Source organism: Euphorbia lathyris, chromosome 1 (assembly GCF_963576675.1).
Source record: "Euphorbia lathyris chromosome 1, ddEupLath1.1, whole genome shotgun sequence".
Lineage (NCBI taxonomy): Eukaryota > Viridiplantae > Streptophyta > Magnoliopsida > Malpighiales > Euphorbiaceae > Euphorbia > Euphorbia lathyris.
This window is the reverse complement of record NC_088910.1, coordinates 22,297,592-22,319,112: the sequence shown is the minus strand read 5'-3', so window position 1 is coordinate 22,319,112 and position 21,521 is coordinate 22,297,592. Positions and strand designations below refer to the sequence as shown.

Here is a 21,521-nt window from a genome sequence, read left to right as displayed (position 1 = left end):
TGTTAACAAGTATTTGGAGGTGCAATTCAACTTATAATGACTAGACGATGTGAAATTTGAAGACCAAACAATGTAAACATGACTAATCATAAAAAAAACAACAATCATCGACCACTTGGTAAGAAAAATTTTGGACCACAATGATGATTGATATTTACGGAATTGCTCAACACGAGATTAATCGAAAGTATTTTACCCTTGAAAATTTAGGGGCAACAACGTTAATATGCACGGACTCAAGATAAATACACATATTAGGTATAATATAAATCTCAACCAGGCCATTCCTGACATCACATTTCGGTTCACAATTCACGAGGTGTGCGGATTTAGCGTAGATTGAGGACTCGATCCGATTAAACTAATAAGTCATAACTCAAATTAAAGCAAATTCCATTCTATTCAAAATATGAGGAATATATCTCGAATAAAATTTATGATAGGTTAAAATTATACTTTAATTCTATTAAGTCGCATTTTGAATATAATTCGATATTTTTACCGATTTATACCGAAATATGATAAATTAGCCTTAATAGCACAATTTTTCCTAATAAATTATTTTCGAGATAATATTGTATATTTTGAATAATTTACGAATTGTTCAAATTTCGAGTAGAATTTATTAAAAACTTAAAAAGTGGTCTGAACAAAAATGGGTATCTACAGGAAGTACAAATGGTTTTCTCGTTTCATCCACTCCTCGTTATAGCATTTAGAGTTTGCTTGAATTGAGATTAAACAAAGATTAATGAAATTAGATAATAAAAGGTTAGTTGTGCTTGAATTGAGATTAAATGAAGGTTAATCGAAATTAAATAATAGAAAGTTAGATTGCTTTATGTATGCAATCGATAAAGATTGCCTGTAGCGCATGCCAAGTCCAAGCGGAGATCCATCTATTGCCTTGAACCAGGTTCTATTAAAGAAAGAGATTTTCTTGGTGTGAGCTTCTAGTTCTGACTCTATTCCCGGTGCGAGAGCGATAAGGGGAACAAGGAATATCGTCGAGAAAGAGAAAATGCCTTGAATAGCATAGTTTCCCCAACTTCACCTTAATTATTATTTGAACAAGTCCACTAGAGTTGAAAGAGACATTCTCTTTTATAAATCAAAAGGCACCGGACGTCCCGGTGCTGCCTCTCAGCCAATGCAAAAAGACTGGATGCCTTTTCATCTCATGCATTGCACGGCCTTCCTCATAGCCCGACTTACCAGAATGTCCCGTGGCAGCACCATGCAAGTCTTGGTTTGGTTCCTACTTTCAAATCAAAGCCCCCGATTCAGACTTTTTTGTATTGATATTTTAAAGCTAATCAAACTTTTAGGATAAGTTAAGGATGTATTAAACCTAAATAAAAACTCCCTTGCTCATATCATCAACTTCAATCATGATACCAAGAATCTCTTCTACTTTAACATTGCTTTTTTTTTAATATCAAAAACCACAATTAATTTGTTAAAAAGAAGATCAGTCCTCGTAACAAAAAGCTGAGACAATTTTTGAAAGTTTTCCTTGTATTAGCTGAGGGCGAACCTTGGCGCAACGGTAAACGTTGTTGTCGTGTACCTGAAACTTGCAAATGTATTCGGAAAATATACAAGATAATAGCAAGCAGGGATGAGCTTGGAGAAATGAGAAAGAATGGATTTGAATAATAATTTATAACGTCAAATAAATACATGCGGTTGAGAAGCTGCAAAAAATTCTTTTGCAATTTCCACTTTCAGATATTTGTCTAGAAAATTACAACAGAAGAGAAGAGAACATCCAGAATCTAAACTGGAAATATTAGAGTTCATTTTGATTTTGATGAGGCTGTTTCTTTTTGGGCGTCTTGTTGGGAATCCTTGGGAATAGTAAATCATTCAATTGTCTTTCAGCACTATATTCTGATGTCGCCTGCATAATACATACATTTCTCGTTAGAATTCACTCATTAATCTTATTCTTGTACAAATGCTATACAACTTGCCAATCCCAATGTTCTGGTTCTTATATATACTGTAAATACCAATAGAGGTTGCAATTGTGTACATAACTAACCTTACAACACGAGACGAACCGAATACAAATTTAATGGGTCAGTGTTTTATTAGACAAGTAGTGGATTATTTTCGGATTCATACGAATAGACATGCAAATTTTTGGCTGAAGTAAGATCGATCTGTTAACTCGAAAAAGACTAGGCGTAATACATCATTTGCCTCCTGAATTTGTCCAAAAAGCTTGATTAGCCCCTTGAACTTTCAAAGTGTCATATAGCCTCTTGAACTTGCATAAAATGTTCAGTTAGCCCCCTAACTTGCATAAAATGTAATCACCCGGTAGCAAAAGAGTAAGTTAAATACAGAATATGTATTACACGCGTCTTAAAAAAAATAAAACGACCAATGTCGGGGTATGCGGTTTATTATTAGAGAAAACAAGTTTTATAGTTGAGCAAGGAAGAACTTCATTTTTAATCTATTCTATGAATTATGTAATAACATTCTAAGACGCGTGCAATACATCTTCCGCATTTAACTTACTTTTTTACAACCGAGTGATCAATTGATTACATTTTGCGCAAGTTCAGGGGGCTAAATGAACATTTTATGCAAGTTGAGGGGGCTATCGGGACACTTTGAAAGTTCAGGGGTCAATCAACCTTTTTGAACAAGTTCAGGGGGCAAATGATGTATTAAGCCTAAAAATTATTATCCTCTCATATTTTTTACATATTATCGCTAATAGATTACATGAATACATTACATGAACTCAACATGATATTAACATGTCAAACTTTTAGATAGTTAGCGTTAATAGGCTAATTGAAAAATAACATAAATACTATTATATTCTCTTATATTTTTAAATGTCACCTTTGCAAGATATAACAAAGACCTGCAAACACCATATGAAAACAATAAGAACCCAATTCGATTGACAGGAACACGATATATTTACACGAATTGACACCCCAGATGTTATAATTGCCAATTGCAATTAAGGTTGAAACACTTTACTTTCATTTGTTAGTGACAAAAACTTTGTTTCGTTCATATCAACTTCATAAGCATGCAACTAGAGGCACTAAGAAGAAAAATGCTATCACTATAAAACTGCGGACACATCTTTAGATCGATCACTGCATAAAAGTTTGTTCTCTTTGCCAGATCAACTATTAAAATTCTGAACAAGACTAACAGCTCTTAAGCTGTTACCGATCCCATTCACCAAAACTAGGTATATATTAGAGACCTCCATGCTGGGAATGTAAGAGAAAGATGAACAGAGGAAGAAATAACACAACTATTAAGTAACAAATACATACCCGGGGATTAAATGAAAACCGCAAAGTTTGGATTTGTGCTCCAGAGCAAACTCTCAAATCAAAACCAAGGGAATCTACGCCAATAAGTGCCGCCTCCTATGATACAACGACATGCAATAAACAATTAGCTAAAACATGAATGAAAATTCCTGGACATCAAATAGATATTATGAACCTGAGTTAATTAAGCTCAAGGATCATGACGAAGACTGAAAGAGCAGAAGAACCAGAAAAGAACCAGAAAAGAGAGTGGAGATAGAAGAAATGAGGGTTGTAATGTCTCCAATTACTAGTGAGTACAGTCACAACTATAAAGTGCAACAAAAATTACACATAAAGAATACATGCCGCTGACTAGGGGTGCCAAAATGGATTGTGGTGTCATAATCTATGTGATCCACATATTTCACGTGATTATATATGATGGAAATGCAACAAAAACGATGCTCCCTCCATTCCATTATATAAGTTATTCTAGGGTATTCACACAAATTAAGAAATACAATTAATATAGAGTCAAATTAATGAATTTATATTGATTAACTAAAACAAATTCTCTCTCATGTAATGGTCGTAGAATAAGCCTTGGAACGTTAAAAAAACACATGAACCAAGAAAAAATTTAATGCTTAAATTCTTGGAAAACTAGAATGACTTATTTGGGGGAAAAACTAATTTGCTAGAATGACTTATAAAGTGGAATGGAGGGAGTAGTAGTGTCAGGCAGGTTGTCTCTATGTAAATCATGTCACCGCGCCAGAAACTGACAGCCCTACCTCGACATAAAAATGATCATTTTATATCGAGAAAGCAACAATATACCAAGCATAACCAGTCTTTTCTACTTGAAGCAGTAAAACTAAGAAGTTTGCAATGAGCAATAAGTACCAAAACTTCAAAGCAACAGCCTTGGAATTATAAATAAAGTATAAATGCTGGAGAAGATATTAAATAGGGCATTGACATTTCCAGGAAATTTTCAGTTCAATTTCACAATGGCAGAGGTACCATACCAAAAAAATTAGTTCGTGTAACGTACCTCCACTTGGACACTCTTACTTCTCCAGCATAGAGATTTCAAAGCCTGTGTGCTTTTTTCTCCACCAGCCTTGAAACGAGATATTATTTTGCTTGATGAATGTGCAATAGCATCAGGTTGAGCCTTCCTGAAGTCTTCAATCTCAACCGTAGTCTGAAAAGAGGCGGCGCCGAGGAATCAATTCTGGAATTGTAAATCCAAAAACAAAAACAAGTCCAGGAGAACATTTGTTGATAGTACATAGGACACTACATCATCAATGCTTAAACAGCTATGCACATTCAGCAATGTACACTAATGATAGCAAGAGAATAAGCATTATCTAAAATGGAATTTAAAGAGCACATCTTCATTCTCCACTAAGATCTTTGGTCTATTGAGCAGACTGTTTGGTGGGGGCTTGACAAATAAACAACTATTCACCAGTATAACTGCAAATCTTAGATCAAAGGTTTTGCTCAGAAAGCAAAAGAAACATTTATCTTAAGATGAAATTCCAAACTTTTTTGAACATTGTATGTGTAGCACATGGTAAGCACAAATAACAATATAAGCACATGATGTTATTTGATGTTTAAATTCAGTATGGCTAAGAAATGTTCCATCATATTAAATGGAAAACAACGACATGAGTTTCTCAAAATTTTGAAAATCAGCAGTGAGGGTTGATATCATCATCAGCTGACTGTCGTCACGGAAAAGGTGGTATCCTAGATAATAAAACATATGAAAACACTTAAAAGATAACAATTTCCTATTTGTGTGTGTGGTTAACAAGTAAAGTCTTTGAACATATATATAAAGAGCGTACATGATATCCATCAGCTGAAATCAACTGAATTTTAATCATCTCCAGCTTGTAAAATGAAGTTCCATTTTGTGGGACCTGATCTTTCCCTGATTCCTCTGACCAAATTGAGATATCTTCAGATGATTCCGGTTCTTGTCTATGACCGTTGATCCTCCCCTGATCTTCCAATTTGCCTTCTACATTTTCTTCAACCTTATTTATGTCAGCATCATGAGATTGATAACCGGACATGTGCCTCTGGATGTCAGAGTGTTCTTCAATAAAGGCAGGTCTTATGAGGCCCTGAATAGCTAAGCCAGCTGGAGGCTTCTCCATACAATCTATAGGATCGTCTGAATCTGAAGCAACCTATGCAATGGAAATAATATATATCAATCATAGAAAAAGAAAGAATTCACCTAAGGAAACATTCTGATGATGCAATCTTATAATATTCAAAGATAAATAATCAACTATATAGGTTGAAGTGTGAAAGTATGATGATCACATTTTATCAAAGAAAGCACAAAAATTATGATGCATTTGATATTGTGGTTTAGACCCCTTTTTCCATTCTGCTTATTGTTTTACTTGTCTTTTCACCTGCTGCACTGCTTAAAGAAAGCCAGAAAATCAAGTCCAATCCACAAGCTAGATAAGCAGGGTGAGTTAAAATAAATAAATAAAATACAAAAACAAGTTCTATGCCACAGCACTCAGATGGCCCTTTACGATGGACCTAACAGGCTTTTATGCAACTCCATCATAACATCAAACCTTTAGTATTACCTGTGCTAGCTTTTTGGCAAAGTACATTGGATGAGAAGAATTCACAGTCTCCAATTTCGCCCAGTCACCAAGTGACTCATCAGAATCACTGTCCTCATCTTCATCATCAATAACAGCTACCAATTCCTATAAACCATAAAAAAAACAAATGCACATTACTTAAATACTTTTTTCAGTAGAAGATCTAACAACAATAACTTATTGCATAGAAAATGGATATCGGACCTCATCATAATCTTCATCTTCATCATCCTCGTTGTCATCATCTTCATCATCACTATCTTCAACTTCAATTTCCTCAAATCCAAAGTCAATTTCTGATGAGCCTGACTCCTCCATCTCATTCAGCATTTCCGCAGCATCAAAGCCTATAATAGCTTGCTGCAGGGAAGTTTATGGACCTTAAGAAACTCCAATGGAAGTAAGGGCTACCAAAATAACCCCATGCTTATGTGTTACAGTCTGTTGAAGGAATTGAAAACTGTCCTCTTTTCTAGCATTGTCTGCTTAAATTAGAAAAAAATGCTTTCTTCAAAATTTGAACATTAGTTTAGCATTTGCGTTTTGGTGCTTATTTAGGTGTTCATGCAAAGCATATGTTAGTCTATCAGTTCATACCACTAAATTATTTTCTGAAGTAATGCTTTGCAAAATATCTTCATCATTCTTCACTTGAAAGTATATGTCTGCAAGGTAGTGGAACACATTAAAACTTTCAACAGCACAATATGAGCTTCATTATCCAAACAAGGAATACCACGTAAGTGATAATAATAATAAACTTCACATGCTTGACTTACTTCCATGTTCATCAGTAACATAAGGCAAATCTGGCCAGATAATGTTCTCATGAATTTCGTTGTCGATCAAACAAGTCAACATTAGTGTCGCTTTGCAGTTGACCTAAACATAACACACTACAGGCAACATTAGCTATTGCAAACCAGCATATATCAGTAGATCTCTATGCAGATCAGCTCAGTGATAAGTTTAATAGATTTTGGTGCAACTCATATTGCATTTTGATTACATCCAATATTTTATGTTTTCCGCCATCACAATGACTCGAAGTCAAAAACTAAAACATCTGAAGAATTTCTTCTTCAAGTCACTTGCTGACTAACATTTATATGAAGAGGTAAAAAGAAATGTATTTGTTGACAATTTGAACGGTATAGATATACAGCAAGCAAACTGTAATAATTTCAACTGATATCCATGCATGCGTACACATAAAACAGTTAAAAATACCCCTAACCAGGGGCGGAGACAGAGGGGGGCCTGGAGGGACCAGGCCCCTCGGCCGCCGGAACCACCCCTACCTACCATGGATGGTTTCGCTCCCCGGCTGTTGGAACTATCCCTACTATGGATGGTTTCGCTCCCTTATTTTCGACAAATTAAGGTTCGGGTGGTTAACGTTTTAATTAACTCATTGGGTTTGTATTTAATTACAAAATACAACTTGTTTAATATAGTATATGCGATAAATTTTACTAAGTTTGTTCAAAACGACCCATTCTTACTTTTTTTAGTTTAAAATCTAGCTTAATTATTTTGAGAAGTTTTATAGCAGTACGTAAAAATTGGTTCAGGACCACTCTGATGATAACATTTATATATAAGAAAAAAAACACATTTGAGCGATATAGCAAAAAAAAAATATTGGCCCCTCCGGCGAACGAATCCTGTATTCGCCACTGCCACAAACTAAAAACAATTATCTGATGAATACAATGCCATACCTCAACAATGGTCCTGGAAGTTTCTTGAGCTGTGAGCATTGCATCCCCATCATTTCCTGATGTTGACTCTGCAATCTCCTCAAAGGGATGATAATTCCTTCTACTATCATTCTGCTTTGAAGGATCTGAGTCAGAGCTTAAATTCTCTGAAGATGCTCGAATCCTATTCTTTAAAAGACTGCTCCTTCTTAACAGACACCCACCATTTAATCTTCCAAACTTGCTCCTATATCCGAGTCCATAACTATAAACTTAATCTTGTAATCCGGGTGAAAATTAGTTCGAATTTCGTTATTTTAATTAGAATATAGTACTTGTACCGTAACAACATTTTTTTTCCCTTTCTACAATTTCTCATCGTTTTTCCTTGGCAAAATTTTTATCATGAAACACATAAAAACAGGTTCTAGACAAAAATATATATTCAATTCAGTACCAGAGAATGGCAAAGCTGCTAGAACGTATGAGCGGGCGAGAGGTGAAGTGTATTCCATTAGCTTCCTCCAAATTCAATGCAAGACGATAATCTAATAAAATACATAATAGAATATGCGCATTTTATTCTGTTTGTTAACCAAGAAAATGCACGAAACTTAAATAACTGCTGGACGAAGCTCAGTTGAGCTATTGAAGTAAGTTCAAAGCTGTTAATTAAAGCAAAAATGGAGGGAGGAAGACAGTTACAAGGTGAGGCAGTGGAAAAGCAGAAATTTGCACCGGCGTGTAAACGAACAGCGGCGCCGGCGGCAGTTTCAGTCATCATCATCGTCATCATTTCTTCTACCTATCTTTCTATATCTGTTACAAATTTAAACATACAATCTGTGTGATTAAAAAAGGAAAGGATGAGGTTGCAATCCGATATTTGTTTCAGACGTCGCAGTACGGAACTCGTATGGCCATTTAAAACGCATCGTTTTACTTACTCTGACAGCTAAAACGCATCGTTTAGTTGCAGAAAATTAAAAGAAAAAGGAGAGAGGAAATAAATATCATTCTTCTGTTTGGATGCGAGGAAAATAAAAAGGATAGGAGGACAAAATATTAAAAAAATCTCAGTTATCCCCTCTTTCTTCATCGTCAAAGCTCTAGCCGGTAATTCTCTTTGTCTTAATACTATTTGCATTCTTCTGTTCATAATGCTAAATTGTTCAGCGTCATTGTTAGCGAATTAGGTTTTTATTGAACTGCTACATGAAATTGTTCAAGGTCTAAGTTTAGTGAAGGAACTGCTGTGTTGCAGAGCTAATGAAGTTCTTTTACAATTCTCCTTCAGGATGTTTTGTTTAAAACTCGCTCCGCTTCTCGTCCCAAGTAGAACAGAAGTGAAAAGGTTTTCAAGTAGAAGCAGTGTGGTGGTAAGCTTCTTAATCGACATTTTTTATATATTATGCATGCTTGAAATGAAGGCTTCTTTTGACAGAAGCAGCTTCAAAACAAGGTTGATTTCTTCATTCTTTTCGCCTTTCTGGTACTTCCTGCTTATGGAATAGTCAGTTGTTTTCAGTTATGCGCTTTGAAAGGTCCAAGGCCAAGATATCCTCGAGTGTGGAAGAAAAAAGAGAGGATTGGGACAATTTCCAAATCAACCAAACTCGTGGAGTGTGTAAGTCATTCTTCTGATTCTTGAGATATTCGTTTTGTCCAAAACTTTGAAACTTATTCGTTGTTCTTTGAATTTAATTGGATTTAATTTGAAATGCTACTTATCTGCTGATTTTCCTGTTAGCAAAAAGCTGTGAACATTTATAGCTAGGTTAAGAATTGGACTATTTAGGATCTTAGATGATAATCTTTTTCAGACTTTGGTGCTATAGATAAAGGGATTGTCCAATGTCAAGGAGGAAGTGTATGGTGCACTTGATTCATTTGTTGCTTGGGAATTGGAGTTCCCTCTAATTGCTGTTAAGAAAGCATTGAAGACTCTTGAGAAAGAACAGGAATGGAAGAGGATTATCCAGGTACTTGGATACTTATCTTTCTTTTGGTGCCCCTCTTTATCCACTTCCTCCAGTGCCCGTCATCCTAAATGGTTGGTTACTTGGGATTTTAGGTAATAAAGTGGATGCTAAGCAAAGGCCAAGGGCGAACACTGGGAACATATTTCACCTTGCTCAATGCTTTAGCAGAGGATGAGAGGCTTGAAGAAGCTGAAGAGCTTTGGACACAATTATTTTCAAAGAACTTAGAAGGCATGCCCCGCATTTTCTTTGACAAAATGATTTCTATTTACTACAAGAGGGATATGCATGACAAAATGTTTGAGGTATTTTAACCTGCCATCTCCTTATGAGCTCTGTCTTTTCATCTTTATATGAAGCATTTTCTTCCGTACTTCCACGCTGCAACTGCCAATTTATATTGGTCAAGTTAAAGAGAGTGATTCCCGGAATATGCTCTAGCTTTTATAATTGGTTAAGTTGTGTTATCTATTTATCAGATAATGATGAGTTTATTCAACTGACATCACTTTTGGTTACCGCTTCTATAATGCCTGAGACCTTGACAAATTGATGAAGAATTAATAAACATGTCCTTCATTCTTATTATATATCTTGATAATCTGATGGAGCTCTATGGTGAAGAAAACAAATACTCATGACTCAGTTAAAACTTAAATGTAACTGAATATCAGTCTCTTTTTTTCCTTTTTTGATAGACAACTGAATATCAGTTTCTTACAGAATATGTTATAGCGTTATCTGGTGAGAGGTGTCAATGTGATCCATAGTATTCATTTAGAGCAATCATGTATAAGGTTCGGAATTTAGTCAAACAGTTACACATGAAATTTATGGTGAAACAGAATAGCAGTTTACTTAATGTCAATTTGTCTCTATTTTGTGTTTGTAGTTCTTTTTTCTTTTTTTCATAGCAGATGGTGTTCTATCAATTAATATAAGCCAGATTCTTTAATCTTTCATTTTTCATTTAAAAATCAATTGCCAATGACACTGGCCTTATGGTAATCTTTGTTGGATGCTAAGGCTGCAAGGTTAATCAACATTTACTGTTAAGTAACTTAGTTTCTGATGTAGATATTTGCGGATATGGAGGAGCTTGGTGTCCGACCACACGTCCCCATCGTTAACATGATGGAAAATGTATTCCAGAAGCTAGGTATGCTGGACAAATATGATAAACTAAAGAAGAAATATCCACCACCAAAGTGGGAGTACCGATACATCAAAGGAAAGCGTATTAGAGTTCAAGCAAAAAATCTTTATGAAGCTGCTGCTGGTGCTGATGAACGAGCAAAAGGTGATCCTGAAGTTGCCGGTGTTAATGGAGGAGCAAACAACCTACGTGAAGTTGCTGGTGGTGCTGATGAAGGAGAAAAAAGTGTTCATGAAGTTGGTGGTGCTAATGAAGGAGCAAACGATTTAGGAGTTGCTGCTGGTGCTGATGAAGGAATAAAAGGTGTTCACGAACTTGCTGCTTGTGCTGATGAAGAGATAAAAGGCGTTCATGAAGTTGCTGGTGCTAATGGAGGAGCAAACCATGTTCTTGAAGTTGCTGCTGGTGCTGATGAAAGAGCAAAAGGTGTTCATGAAGCTAATGGAGGAGTGAACGATGTAGGTGAAGTTGCTGCTGGTGCTGATGAAGGTGCAAAAGATGTTCATCAAGTTAGTGGTGCCGATGGAGTAAAGAGGAACGAGTAAATCCTCCATGTTCCAGATGAATTGGATGGAGAAGATACAAAATCAAGTGAATCTAAAGTTGATGTTGGTAGTTCATGAAGCAAACAGTTGTGCAGCCGTTCTGCAAACCTCCTGTCCTGCCAAAATTAGGTAGTTTAGTGGGAATGGAATTGGATTCTTAAAGTCCAAACAGGTCTCTTTAGATTGTCTTCGATGTAAATGCAATGTGGTATGGCTGTAACTCCTGGGGCTTTACTACATGTTAACAGGGCATATTGAGGAACTAATTGGCAGATTGCGCCATTTGCTGCATATTTGCTCCTAAAAAGGCGAAAGAACATAATTTGTACATACAAAATGTAACCATATTTAGAGAATGAATGGCTTCAATTTGCAATTTTCTTTTCATTTTCTTGTATTATGTATATCAAAATGGCAAACATCCTGAGATCTCAAATTAGTTAGCTATGAATATCTAATTCACTCAAAAAATATTACTTAATTTAGTAAAAAAAACATTGTCCATTTGTATAAAAGATTTGTACAGTTTTTTAATCAAATAAAAAAAACTATTTTAAACTGTTTAAAATGTAAATTTCTAACGTAAGAAAAAATCCGAATTTTATGTTCAAAGTACGGTTGTTAATATGACCAAAAATGAAAGATCAAAAGTTTGAACTAATGTGTACTCAAGGACTGCTTTGAAGAAAATTGATCAAGAAAAACCTTTTCTGGTCTAGGATGCTTTTTTCCTTTTAAAAATCATAATGATGGCCATCATAACCGCAGTTCAGCCACTGGATCAGCTTGAAACTAATAATAATATGAACCCAGTGAACAAGACAAGGACAACAGGGGTGGTCCGTTAGGCACAAAATAAAATGCTTACCTTAAATGAAAAAAGGATGGTCAAAATTAGTTGGACTGATCTACTGAATAAAAAAAACAATGACATTTTTGCCCAAGGGAAGAAGTAATTATCACTGCAATGATAAAATTCATCCACTCAATAAATAAAAAGCTTATTCTTTTTTTTCTGTGAGTAAAACAAAATGACAGCTTTTTCATTCTTCATCTGTGCCTGAACCCTCCGAACTTGAGACTTGTTTAACTCTGCCATTTGCAACAGGACCCTTCTTTTTAGTATCTTTTTCATCTTCCTCATCTTCACTATACTCGCTCTCATAATCATCGTATTCCTCTTCTTCATTCTCCTCTTCTTCCTCAACCCCATCCTCTGTAATCGCTCCCTCTTCGGTGACACCACCCCGAGTTCCAGCTCGTGTTCGTTTCAGAATTTTAACCTTCAAGTTTGTCTTTTTATCACAACCTATCCAAGAGTCGCACAAGCAGTAACAAGTCAAATTGTAGTTCCCTTCTGCCATTGCTGGGAACTTGCCCATCACAAGTCTTGAGCCATTCCGCACCCTCTCAACTGCTTCTCTGACAGCTGCACTCGTCTCCTTAACGCTTGCTCCAGAGCCCTCCATTGTCTCCTCAATTGCCTTAGAAGCAGCAGTTATGGCTGCAGCTTCGTCCATGAAAGTTACCTTCTGGGAAAACCACACATTATTTGATACAGGATCCGCAAGTAAAAACCAGAAGTTCTCTTCCTTATGAAATGGGAAACAAGGACAATGCGGAAGTGCACCGACAAGACCATTAGCACGTTTGAGAGTTACCCAAGCTTGAATTGTAACAATATCACCCTCTTGTATACCCTCTTCACCTTCAGTTTCACATTTAACTTCAACTGTTACAGAAGGCATCATTTCCAGTACCATTTCAATGTCTTCTATTTCCGACGAGGAGAATCCAGCAACCTGCCCAAGCAGCTCAGAGCGTTCTTGCAGAGTCATATCACAGAAATCCTGAAAAGTCCTCACCTTCTGCATTTATGAACAAAGCTTAAATGTAAGCATATGAACCAAATTGACTATTTATATGTACAAATTATATGTCCATTGCCCAAAAGGGGTGGAAGTTTGCAAAAGCATTGATCGGCAACAATCCAATTCAGTTACGTGAGAAATGACATGACAGAAATAGAATGAAGGAAACAGTATCATTCTCCACATGCTAAATTATCTCGCTATTTTCTACAGAAAAAATTATTTGGATATTGACTTCTAGATTTAGTTAAATCCATTTATATGCAGACTCAAGAAATGAGGCTGTCGTTCAACAAATTACAAGATAAATCCATTAATAAGATCTACCATAAGAGTTTATCTAATCACCTTTCGTGCTATCTTCTTGACAGCAGATTCACTGAAATGTGGCAGCTGCAGAAAGGGTGCAAGCCCTTCTGTAGATCCCCCTGTAGCCTTCCTTGCACTCAGAGGAACGGCCTGTATCACATTAATAAATCCAAACATGACGAATTAGCAGAAGCTGATAAAGCATAATAAACTCTATGCAAACATGTTTAACATCAAATACTAAGGGTCAGGAGAGTGGAACATGTAAAAAGGGCAATACAAAATCTAAATTCTTTTTTTATGTCAAATAATCAGCAAACAACCAAGTGATCAAGCTTTCCGAGATATCTGGTACAAGCTTTATTGTGATCATGTTTTCAAGAGAATTACATCAAGTTTCTCAAACCAACAGTTCTATGACAGAAACATATTGCAACATAAGATACCGAAACATTCTGGTACAGAAGGTGGTGTAACGGTTAGGGATTCCTGGTAGTAGTAATTAGGGCAGAATTGAAATAGGGAAGAGAAGGATAGAAGAAAAGAGAAGAACAGAGATTAGAAGAAGGAATCGCTGGGTTTAGAGAAGAGATGAATAAGGAAGAGAAAGTAAGGTTTCATTAATTTTCATATGATAATCGATAAGTTCCCAAGGAAGAGACTAAATAGGAAAAGCTATGCTGACGTGGCAGCAGTTACTATAGCACACAGATGTGCTATTTTACAGTTGTTGTGTAACAAACTCCTAATAGGAAATAACTACTAAATAAGCAATAACAAGCAAATAATAAGACAATTAACTCCTAATTAATATCTAAAATAACTCCTTAATAGTCGTGACAGGTGGACTGGCAACTGTGCTACTCACAAACAAGGAGCAAGTCTCTAACATAAAAGCCCGGAGAAAAATGGCATATAGAGAGGCACTAGTACTATAAAGGCCTCAGATGCAAATTCAAATTAACGCAATTCATACAATCTAAAATATTAGCATAGTTTGAAAGATAAAACATAGATTGGAAAGAAAAAGAAAAAGGAACAGAAAAATTTCCTAGATGAGCGGACTCGGAGTCGGAGAAAGGGTAGATCTACAAGTTCAACTTTTCCTAATTACAAGCATAACGCAAAAAATTACACATTGTCTATTGTACCATTATGAAAATGTAACTTGAACATAAAAATACATCACATATGATAACACAGCATATGTGACATCATTTGATTGTAATTATAACTGAAAACTCCAACACTAAATCAGCACCTGAATTATGCATTGAGTGAGCTCAACAACACCAATCGCAGGTCTCAACCATCCATGGCCTTGTGCAGTGCGTGGTATGACTGCCATCTGTAAACAGAGAAAACTACTTTTAGTGCTTTGGAGAAATGAATGCTCAAAGAGCAATATATAGATGTGTCACAACTTAGAGAAGACAGCAAAGTTACAAAGAACAACTTGACTGCACAACAAATCGATGGTAATAGATGCTGACATGACAGAACAGTGGAACAAATAAGTTTATTACAAAATGAGTAGATAAAGATTCTTATCTCAAACAGAAAACAGATGGCATTCGCCAGGTCATCATTTACATGCATGATGTGTATCCACCTACATATTCAATTGTAATTTTTTCTTATATGCTCCTGCATAACCATATCAGTCCATTCATGCAAGGGTTGGTGACAATCTTTTTTCCTGCATATAAGTTTGAATCACCGATAACCACAAGACATTAACCCTGAACTGTCTCAATAGAAACACGTGGAGAATAATTGTTTACTAAGTGCATTCATATTACCCAATACAAAACTAACATATTGAGCTGTCTTTAAAGACCTACATAGCAAACTTATCTTTGGGTGTGGTGGGGGAGAATAATAGGGGCACACACTTGTTCAAATAAAACTTCACAAGTAAACTCTTATATCTTCAAAAGAGTTTCCATAACTCAACTGTTGCATTTTATTTTATCCATTGTGCCAAGATCTCTTAAAACAACTCCTTGTATTAGCAAAGAATATCTTATGCACTACAAATCACATGGATTGGGATATGGTAAGGATTAGGTTAAAGAGGTGCTACCTACCAAAAGGATATTCATGACAAACTAACTAATGCTAAAAGGATAGTTGAAGAGTAACAGGACATGCATACCTTCATTAATTCTTCAAGAAGACGAGGTGCAAGTACTAGCACGCGTCTGAAATCACCTAGCAAAGCTGGTGACAAGACTGCTGATTCACGAGTTAATTGAGCTTGAATTAACAACTCTGTCTGAAGAAAAAAATGGCAGAGAATTAAGTCTATGAAATACATCTATATGATCATAACAGTATGTTTTGATTGTTCAAAAAAACCAATAATCGTTAAATAACTACCTTAACAACAGCAGGATGCTGCTTCCAAAACTTAGCCTGTTCTTGCTTAATATTCTTAAGATCTAGATTCAACTCACTTCTAACTGACATAAACAGCTTCTGAAGAGGTTCATCATCAGTCCTACGAACTGGAATTTCCATATATTCAGCAGCCTTAGTGAATACCTCCATAACCTTGCTGATGTTGGATAAAGAAAAGAAGGTTGAACATCAAACCATAAAACAAAGTTGAATATCAGACCTTGCCAAGTGTACTATTTATGGGAAAGGAAAGGAAGGGAAGAACTATATAGCTATTATATTGAAATGGTCTATTTTAAACAAACTAGACAATTCCACTTTATGCCTTCCAGACGTGCAAGGGTTCAACGGAACATATGCTAAAATCTGGGTGAATACATGGAAAAAAGAAGAGCAAAGATTTTGATCCAGTATTCTGAAATAGCAATATTATAAACAGCATGTTCACTCACCAAAAGTTTTCACAATCATAAATCAATGAAAAATATCTATACTAGCTGTACCATTCACTGCATTGTCAAACAGAACAGCAGGCAAAAGAAACTTTCAAATAAGTTCACTGAAAGTCAATCAGGCAAATATTTAAAGCATACTTAGGTTAACATAAATACAATCACACAAATCATATTAAAAGAAGAGGATTCACTTGACATCTAGTTTCTTACACTATAATAGCTCTAAAGCTCTGATTAAATAGCAGGGTTTGTAACTCAAGGGAATACCTTGAACTTTGAGAGTCGGGGTAAATTATTTGATTTCAACTAGTACTTTATAAAAAAAACAGATTTCACTCAACAATGATGCACTATATAGTTGATAGAGAAATTATCGGACATTTATAAGATCGGATCAACAAGATTGAGTGACTATACACAAGATCTGTGTACATGCTGTTCCGACATAGCCAGCAAACATCCAAGAGAGAAGGGTAGGTATATATAGACTATTGCAAGGGATGGAGCACCTATAAAAATCTGCTAGCTGAATATGATTTACTTGGTGAATGAGAATGAAAATTACTAGATATATGGAATAAAACAATTACCTTGGAGCTAAAGAAGGTTTCATTAGGTAATAGTATGCTGAAAGAGTTTGATGCATGACATAATTTCCAGTATACTTTGATGACTTTGAAAGATAAACGACGGCAACCACCAAAGGCAAGAGAATGCAGATACCGACTATCCAGAGTAGAAGTATTCCACCAGATGCCCCTTCAATGTGCAGCAGAAACTGAGGAAGAGCTATGCCCATTTGAAACCCCTAAAGATATTGCATCATGATTCAGTTTCAAAAGAATAATAATTGCTGATGGTGGAGTGAAGCAACCAATACAGCAAAAGCAAAATGTTAACGTTCCTTTTAAAAACTATGGTTCATCACCTGTCTGCCATCCGGATGGCCATATTTTTCATAATTCTCACGAGATAGTGGATCTGTTAGCGCCTGATAAGCCTTTGTTATGAACTCCACAAAGTATTTGTGAGCCTCTGTAGAAATAAAAGTCAGAAAACAAGTTTCATTAGGTATAGGCCATCAATCATATGGTTCATCTTTCTAGAGAGAAAGAAATTCATAACAAGAAACAAAAGTAACAAATAATTAAAACACCTTCAACCTGGATCTGGATTTTTATCAGGATGGTATATAACAGAGAGTTTCCTATAACTCTTCTTTATTTCCGAATCTGAAGCTCCAGGTTCCAGTCCAAGTATAGTGAATGGATCAAAAACTTGAATCTGATTATGATAAGCAAAAAAATGACGAAAAAATAAACAACAAGATTTGAAGAGAATATGAAAAAATGAAATAGGAAAGTGATGGCAATGTAGGGATTGCCAGTACAATTGCATTCGGAAAAATCTTCATAAATAATCGATCAAGATCTGAATACTTACTTCACCACTCATATTTTTTATGTAATACACCAAGAATATCATGATGATCCAAAGAAGTATTAATGTCAAGTTACTACAAGTGGAGAAGTTTGAAATCTGCCAAAATTGAGGGGGGAAACTTAGTGTCAGTATCATTATACAGACAAAGAAGATAATCTCAAGAGGTAATAATACCAAGAACAGATTGAAGTTGCCATAGGAAAACACTTACTCGCTTAAAAATAGATTTTCGATACTTCCGAGAATGAAAGCATTCAGAACACCTACAATTAATGCTCTTACTCTTTCCGGAAGCAGCACGGCATAACTTAACTATTGTGTACGGCACTAAAGGCAGTGCCATTATTGTCAGAATGAAAATTGGGAACAAGGAACTATTCTCTTCGGAGGCAGCCATGGCTACTTCTTACCTGCCACATTTTCACATACAACTTTAGTTAGAATTCCTAACTCAAACAGCAATGAACTTTACGGATATGTTCCCAAAATATCTGCTCAGGAAAGAACTAAAAACAAATTAAGGAATAATGCCATCAAAAGATAAAAAAAAAATTATCAAAAATAATAATAACTATAACAAAACCCCCACTGAAGCAGCTTAGTATCATAGTTGAAGTCCAATAGCGAAATAAAAGAATATGAAATTATTTACAAAAGCATATAAATATGCTTTTAACGTGCGATATATCCAGCAACAAGAAGTAAAGGATTAAATAGAGGAACTCCTGAACACTTGGCGATCTCAGATTAGGAAAAAAAATATGCCGTGCAAGTCATAAAAAAACAGATTAGTCCCAACCAAATTGCTCTAAAGTAAGATATATGAATCCCCAATTGAAACCTAAAAATAAAAGGGCGACTATTAATTTAAGAATTCATTAGAAAAGGGATTGAAATAAGTGAACTACAAATTCAATGGCATCATGAGCCTCTTCAGAAACTAATTAATTAAAAAACCATATCTAGTTCCGATTAACAAAACAACTCCATGTTTCACACAGCAATCCAGCTCAAATAGAACAATTGAACACTCAAGCATGGAGTAAAAGTAGAATCGTCTTAGTCCAGAAAAATATGATAGATAGGGATTAAAGCTAGACTACCAGAAAATATAAGAAACGGAGATCGGGATCAGCCTTCTTGAAGGCTTGTCCGAACGGAGCGAATATGGACTGAGATAGAGTGCACAATTCACAGTCGTTGAGCAGAAAGAAGATTTTGTTGGGTTTTTCTTTGATATTTAGATCTAGAGGAAACTTGGGAAAATTGGAAATTGCAGGGTTTTCATGCGATTTTACAACTATAGGCTTATGTATGATGAATATGCCAAGGATATAGTCGTCATTTAATAAAACGTGTTTTTAAAGGATAAAATAAAACTATTCTTTTTTAATGAGAGTTCATTATTCAAGATTTTCTTTCTAAGGAAATCATTAACCCAAGATTCATGTACATTAAAAATATCAAAAAGAAAATATATCTTTTCTAATTAAAATGATTTCAAAAATTCTAAAAAAAAAATATGCTCTACATATTACAATTAAAATTCACATAAATTATTTCTTGTTAATACTTTTCATATAGTCTAAAATCAGGATGGCTATAAGTCACCTTAATTTTTCTAACCACTCGTATTCTAACTATAACTCTCTCAATTAAACAACATTTCGATGAGAGTCTCCTTCTACCATTCATTCAGATCGTCTTTCTTTCTCTACTCTATTGCCTTTTTTTCTTTGCTTCTTGTCTTCTTTTGTTTGTTCATCTTTTTCTTTTTTTTTTTAAACATCTTTTCTGTTTAAATAATTCATAGCTCTCAGTCCCTCCTATTGGAGTGTTTGTCGTCTTCTCTCTTGAGAAGTTGTTAATCTAATTATATTTTCTGCAATATTTATCTTACAAGCTAGGGTTTCGATCTGATTTTCAATGGATAAAAGGAATGGATTAATGGAGGCATATTCCCAAATTATGTTTAGAACACTACGCCAAAACCCCCTTCAGACGACGGGTAAAAACCGTCGTCCCGCGAGATATAAATCTGTCACAGGGCTCGCTGCCGTCTATTGCACCTTTAGACGACGGTTAGGTTCTGTCATTTGAAGATACTATACATGACATCAGCCTAGTTTCGTACTGTCATATGAACATTGCTACGATACATCTTTTTATTTATTAACGTCACTTTTAATGTCATCACATGACATACTAATAATTAAAAATGTCAAATCGCTATATGGGAAATTGGCATATTGGTATTCGCGGTGACAGTTTTTATAATAATTTCTGTCGTAGTAACTTGTATCAGATGACATAGGTCTTAATCAATCATGTCAGGAGATTTGTTTTAGATAACAGATTCTTTTAATTTAATGTCTTTTTATTGTTGTTTAGATGATATTTTTTTAAACGTAAATGTCACTCCTTGCCTTCTTCTTCGAATGATTCTGGAAATGAACAATAATTATCAAACGAACAAGAATTTCTGTATATCAATGATTTTAATTTTACTGGAGACTAATGCTCATAATCTGTTTACATTTGAACTACACAAATAACTGAATGAATGTAGGGTAAAAAAAATAAGCAATTAATGTACATCTCCAAATCTGTATATATAGTCAGAGGCGTGGTGGTGTTGATTGGAAAGCCAAATCCAACTTGAACTGAAGCATATCTAAGTCATCATCTCCTAGAATCCCCAAAGTCTTGATATCTGCAAAACCAATTGATGATGCTCATTAATTACATACCGTATACAGATAGACCTAATTAATCTCATTTTACCCTTTCTCCATTCTGAGACCCTTCACTTACCCACCCACATTATAAATAGGAAGCGTTTACCAATTCTCAATAGTCACTCAGGGCAACCTAAAACTATACTTACAGTTTGTTATTTCAAGCATGGATAGAAGGAACCTCTATCGTAATGTTGAGTTTCAGATTGACCAACTACGATATGAGGCACCTAGGTGGCTTGTCAATATACATGGTCCTGACTGGCAGCAATGGACTGCCATGATGAATGGCCCTCCAAACACCCCTTATGAAGGAGGTGTATTCATAGTCCAAATGGACTTCCCTGTCGATTTCCCCTCCACACCTCCAGTTGTAAGAACATGCATAAACTTGTTAATATCGGTCCCTTGGGGCATGTTTATATGCCCCAGCTACTTGATCGCCCTGCCCATAGTATTCCCACGGTAAGATGTAAATCTATGTATTTTTTACCCGTAAATTTATCTATTCATGTTTGGAGTCTAGTTTATCTACTCATGTTTGGGGTCTAATTTAATTTATCTATGCATTTTATAGCTGATATGGAATATTTATAGACTGCTGGTAGAGCCCTTCATTGAGGGGCCATTTCTTGGCCGAGAGCGAATTGCTGAACGATACATCAGCAACAGGGCAGGTTACGTAGCAACTTCCAGGAGATGGACTGAAGAGCATGCAGTGGATATATGATGTGAAAATAGCAAGCAAGGGGGGCATTATGATGTGACGTGCGAATAGCGTACAAGGGGGGCGTGATGTGCGAATAGCAAGGAAATTTGGATGTTGGGCAACCATTGAGTTAGATGGTGTGGACTACTGGATGGACATAGAGCCAATCTTGAAGAACAGAATGATTACTGATTACAAATGTACTTGGTAATCAATCTGATCTTCAATGTTGGCTCCATGCCCCTCCAGTA

At 35.5% G+C, this 21,521-nt stretch overlaps 3 protein-coding genes across 3 annotated transcripts; 1 reads left to right on the top strand and 2 right to left on the bottom strand.

The window, feature by feature from the left end:
* Window positions 1–1,632: 1,632 nt before the first annotated feature.
* On the bottom strand, window positions 1,633–8,501 carry LOC136224692 (uncharacterized protein At3g49140-like). Its single transcript, XM_066013100.1, has 11 exons — window positions 8,365–8,501; window positions 8,117–8,207; window positions 7,681–7,906; window positions 6,736–6,838; window positions 6,554–6,621; window positions 6,161–6,316; window positions 5,936–6,061; window positions 5,168–5,515; window positions 4,357–4,509; window positions 3,318–3,413; window positions 1,633–1,903 (listed from the first exon to the last, which is right to left on the bottom strand). Exons 1-11 carry the CDS (start codon window positions 8,453–8,455, stop codon window positions 1,793–1,795), a joined length of 1,569 nt encoding a protein of 522 aa, XP_065869172.1. The 5' UTR covers window positions 8,456–8,501; the 3' UTR covers window positions 1,633–1,792.
* A 163-nt stretch (window positions 8,502–8,664) lies between these two features.
* Window positions 8,665–11,727, top strand: LOC136224681 (pentatricopeptide repeat-containing protein At4g21190). Its single transcript, XM_066013092.1, has 6 exons — window positions 8,665–8,775; window positions 8,957–9,038; window positions 9,188–9,286; window positions 9,498–9,641; window positions 9,734–9,946; window positions 10,719–11,727. Exons 2-6 carry the CDS (start codon window positions 8,958–8,960, stop codon window positions 11,340–11,342), a joined length of 1,161 nt encoding a protein of 386 aa, XP_065869164.1. The 5' UTR covers window positions 8,665–8,775; window position 8,957; the 3' UTR covers window positions 11,343–11,727.
* A 498-nt stretch (window positions 11,728–12,225) lies between these two features.
* LOC136224672 (dnaJ protein ERDJ2A-like) lies at window positions 12,226–19,086 on the bottom strand. The gene is made up of 11 exons (XM_066013083.1): window positions 18,927–19,086; window positions 18,035–18,233; window positions 17,824–17,919; window positions 17,544–17,664; window positions 17,309–17,415; window positions 16,971–17,188; window positions 15,905–16,082; window positions 15,681–15,800; window positions 14,784–14,870; window positions 13,562–13,672; window positions 12,226–13,210 (listed from the first exon to the last, which is right to left on the bottom strand). Exons 2-11 carry the CDS (start codon window positions 18,218–18,220, stop codon window positions 12,386–12,388), a joined length of 2,049 nt encoding a protein of 682 aa, XP_065869155.1. The 5' UTR covers window positions 18,221–18,233; window positions 18,927–19,086; the 3' UTR covers window positions 12,226–12,385.
* Between the last annotated feature and the right edge of the window lie 2,435 nt (window positions 19,087–21,521).

Bases quoted from the DNA above. Each gene is read 5' to 3' on its own strand.
- LOC136224692 (XM_066013100.1), bottom strand. From the start codon at position 8,455: ATGATGACGATGATGATGACTGAAACTGCCGCCGGCGCCGCTGTTCGT. The intron at 6,622-6,735 runs GTAAGTCAAGCA...ACTACCTTGCAG, and splicing joins TGTTACTGATGAACATGGAA to ACATATACTTTCAAGTGAAG. The intron at 6,317-6,553 runs GTATGAACTGAT...ACTTCCCTGCAG, and splicing joins CTTCAGAAAATAATTTAGTG to CAAGCTATTATAGGCTTTGA.
- LOC136224681 (XM_066013092.1), top strand. From the start codon at position 8,958: ATGTTTTGTTTAAAACTCGCTCCGCTTCTCGTCCCAAGTAGAACAGAA. The intron at 9,287-9,497 runs GTAAGTCATTCT...TTGGTGCTATAG, and splicing joins CAACCAAACTCGTGGAGTGT to ATAAAGGGATTGTCCAATGT. The intron at 9,642-9,733 runs GTACTTGGATAC...TTGGGATTTTAG, and splicing joins AATGGAAGAGGATTATCCAG to GTAATAAAGTGGATGCTAAG.
- LOC136224672 (XM_066013083.1), bottom strand. From the start codon at position 18,220: ATGGCTGCCTCCGAAGAGAATAGTTCCTTGTTCCCAATTTTCATTCTG. The intron at 17,920-18,034 runs GTAAGTGTTTTC...CAATTTTGGCAG, and splicing joins GAAAATCTATTTTTAAGCGA to ATTTCAAACTTCTCCACTTG. The intron at 15,801-15,904 runs GTAGTTATTTAA...TTTTTTCTTCAG, and splicing joins AGCATCCTGCTGTTGTTAAG to ACAGAGTTGTTAATTCAAGC.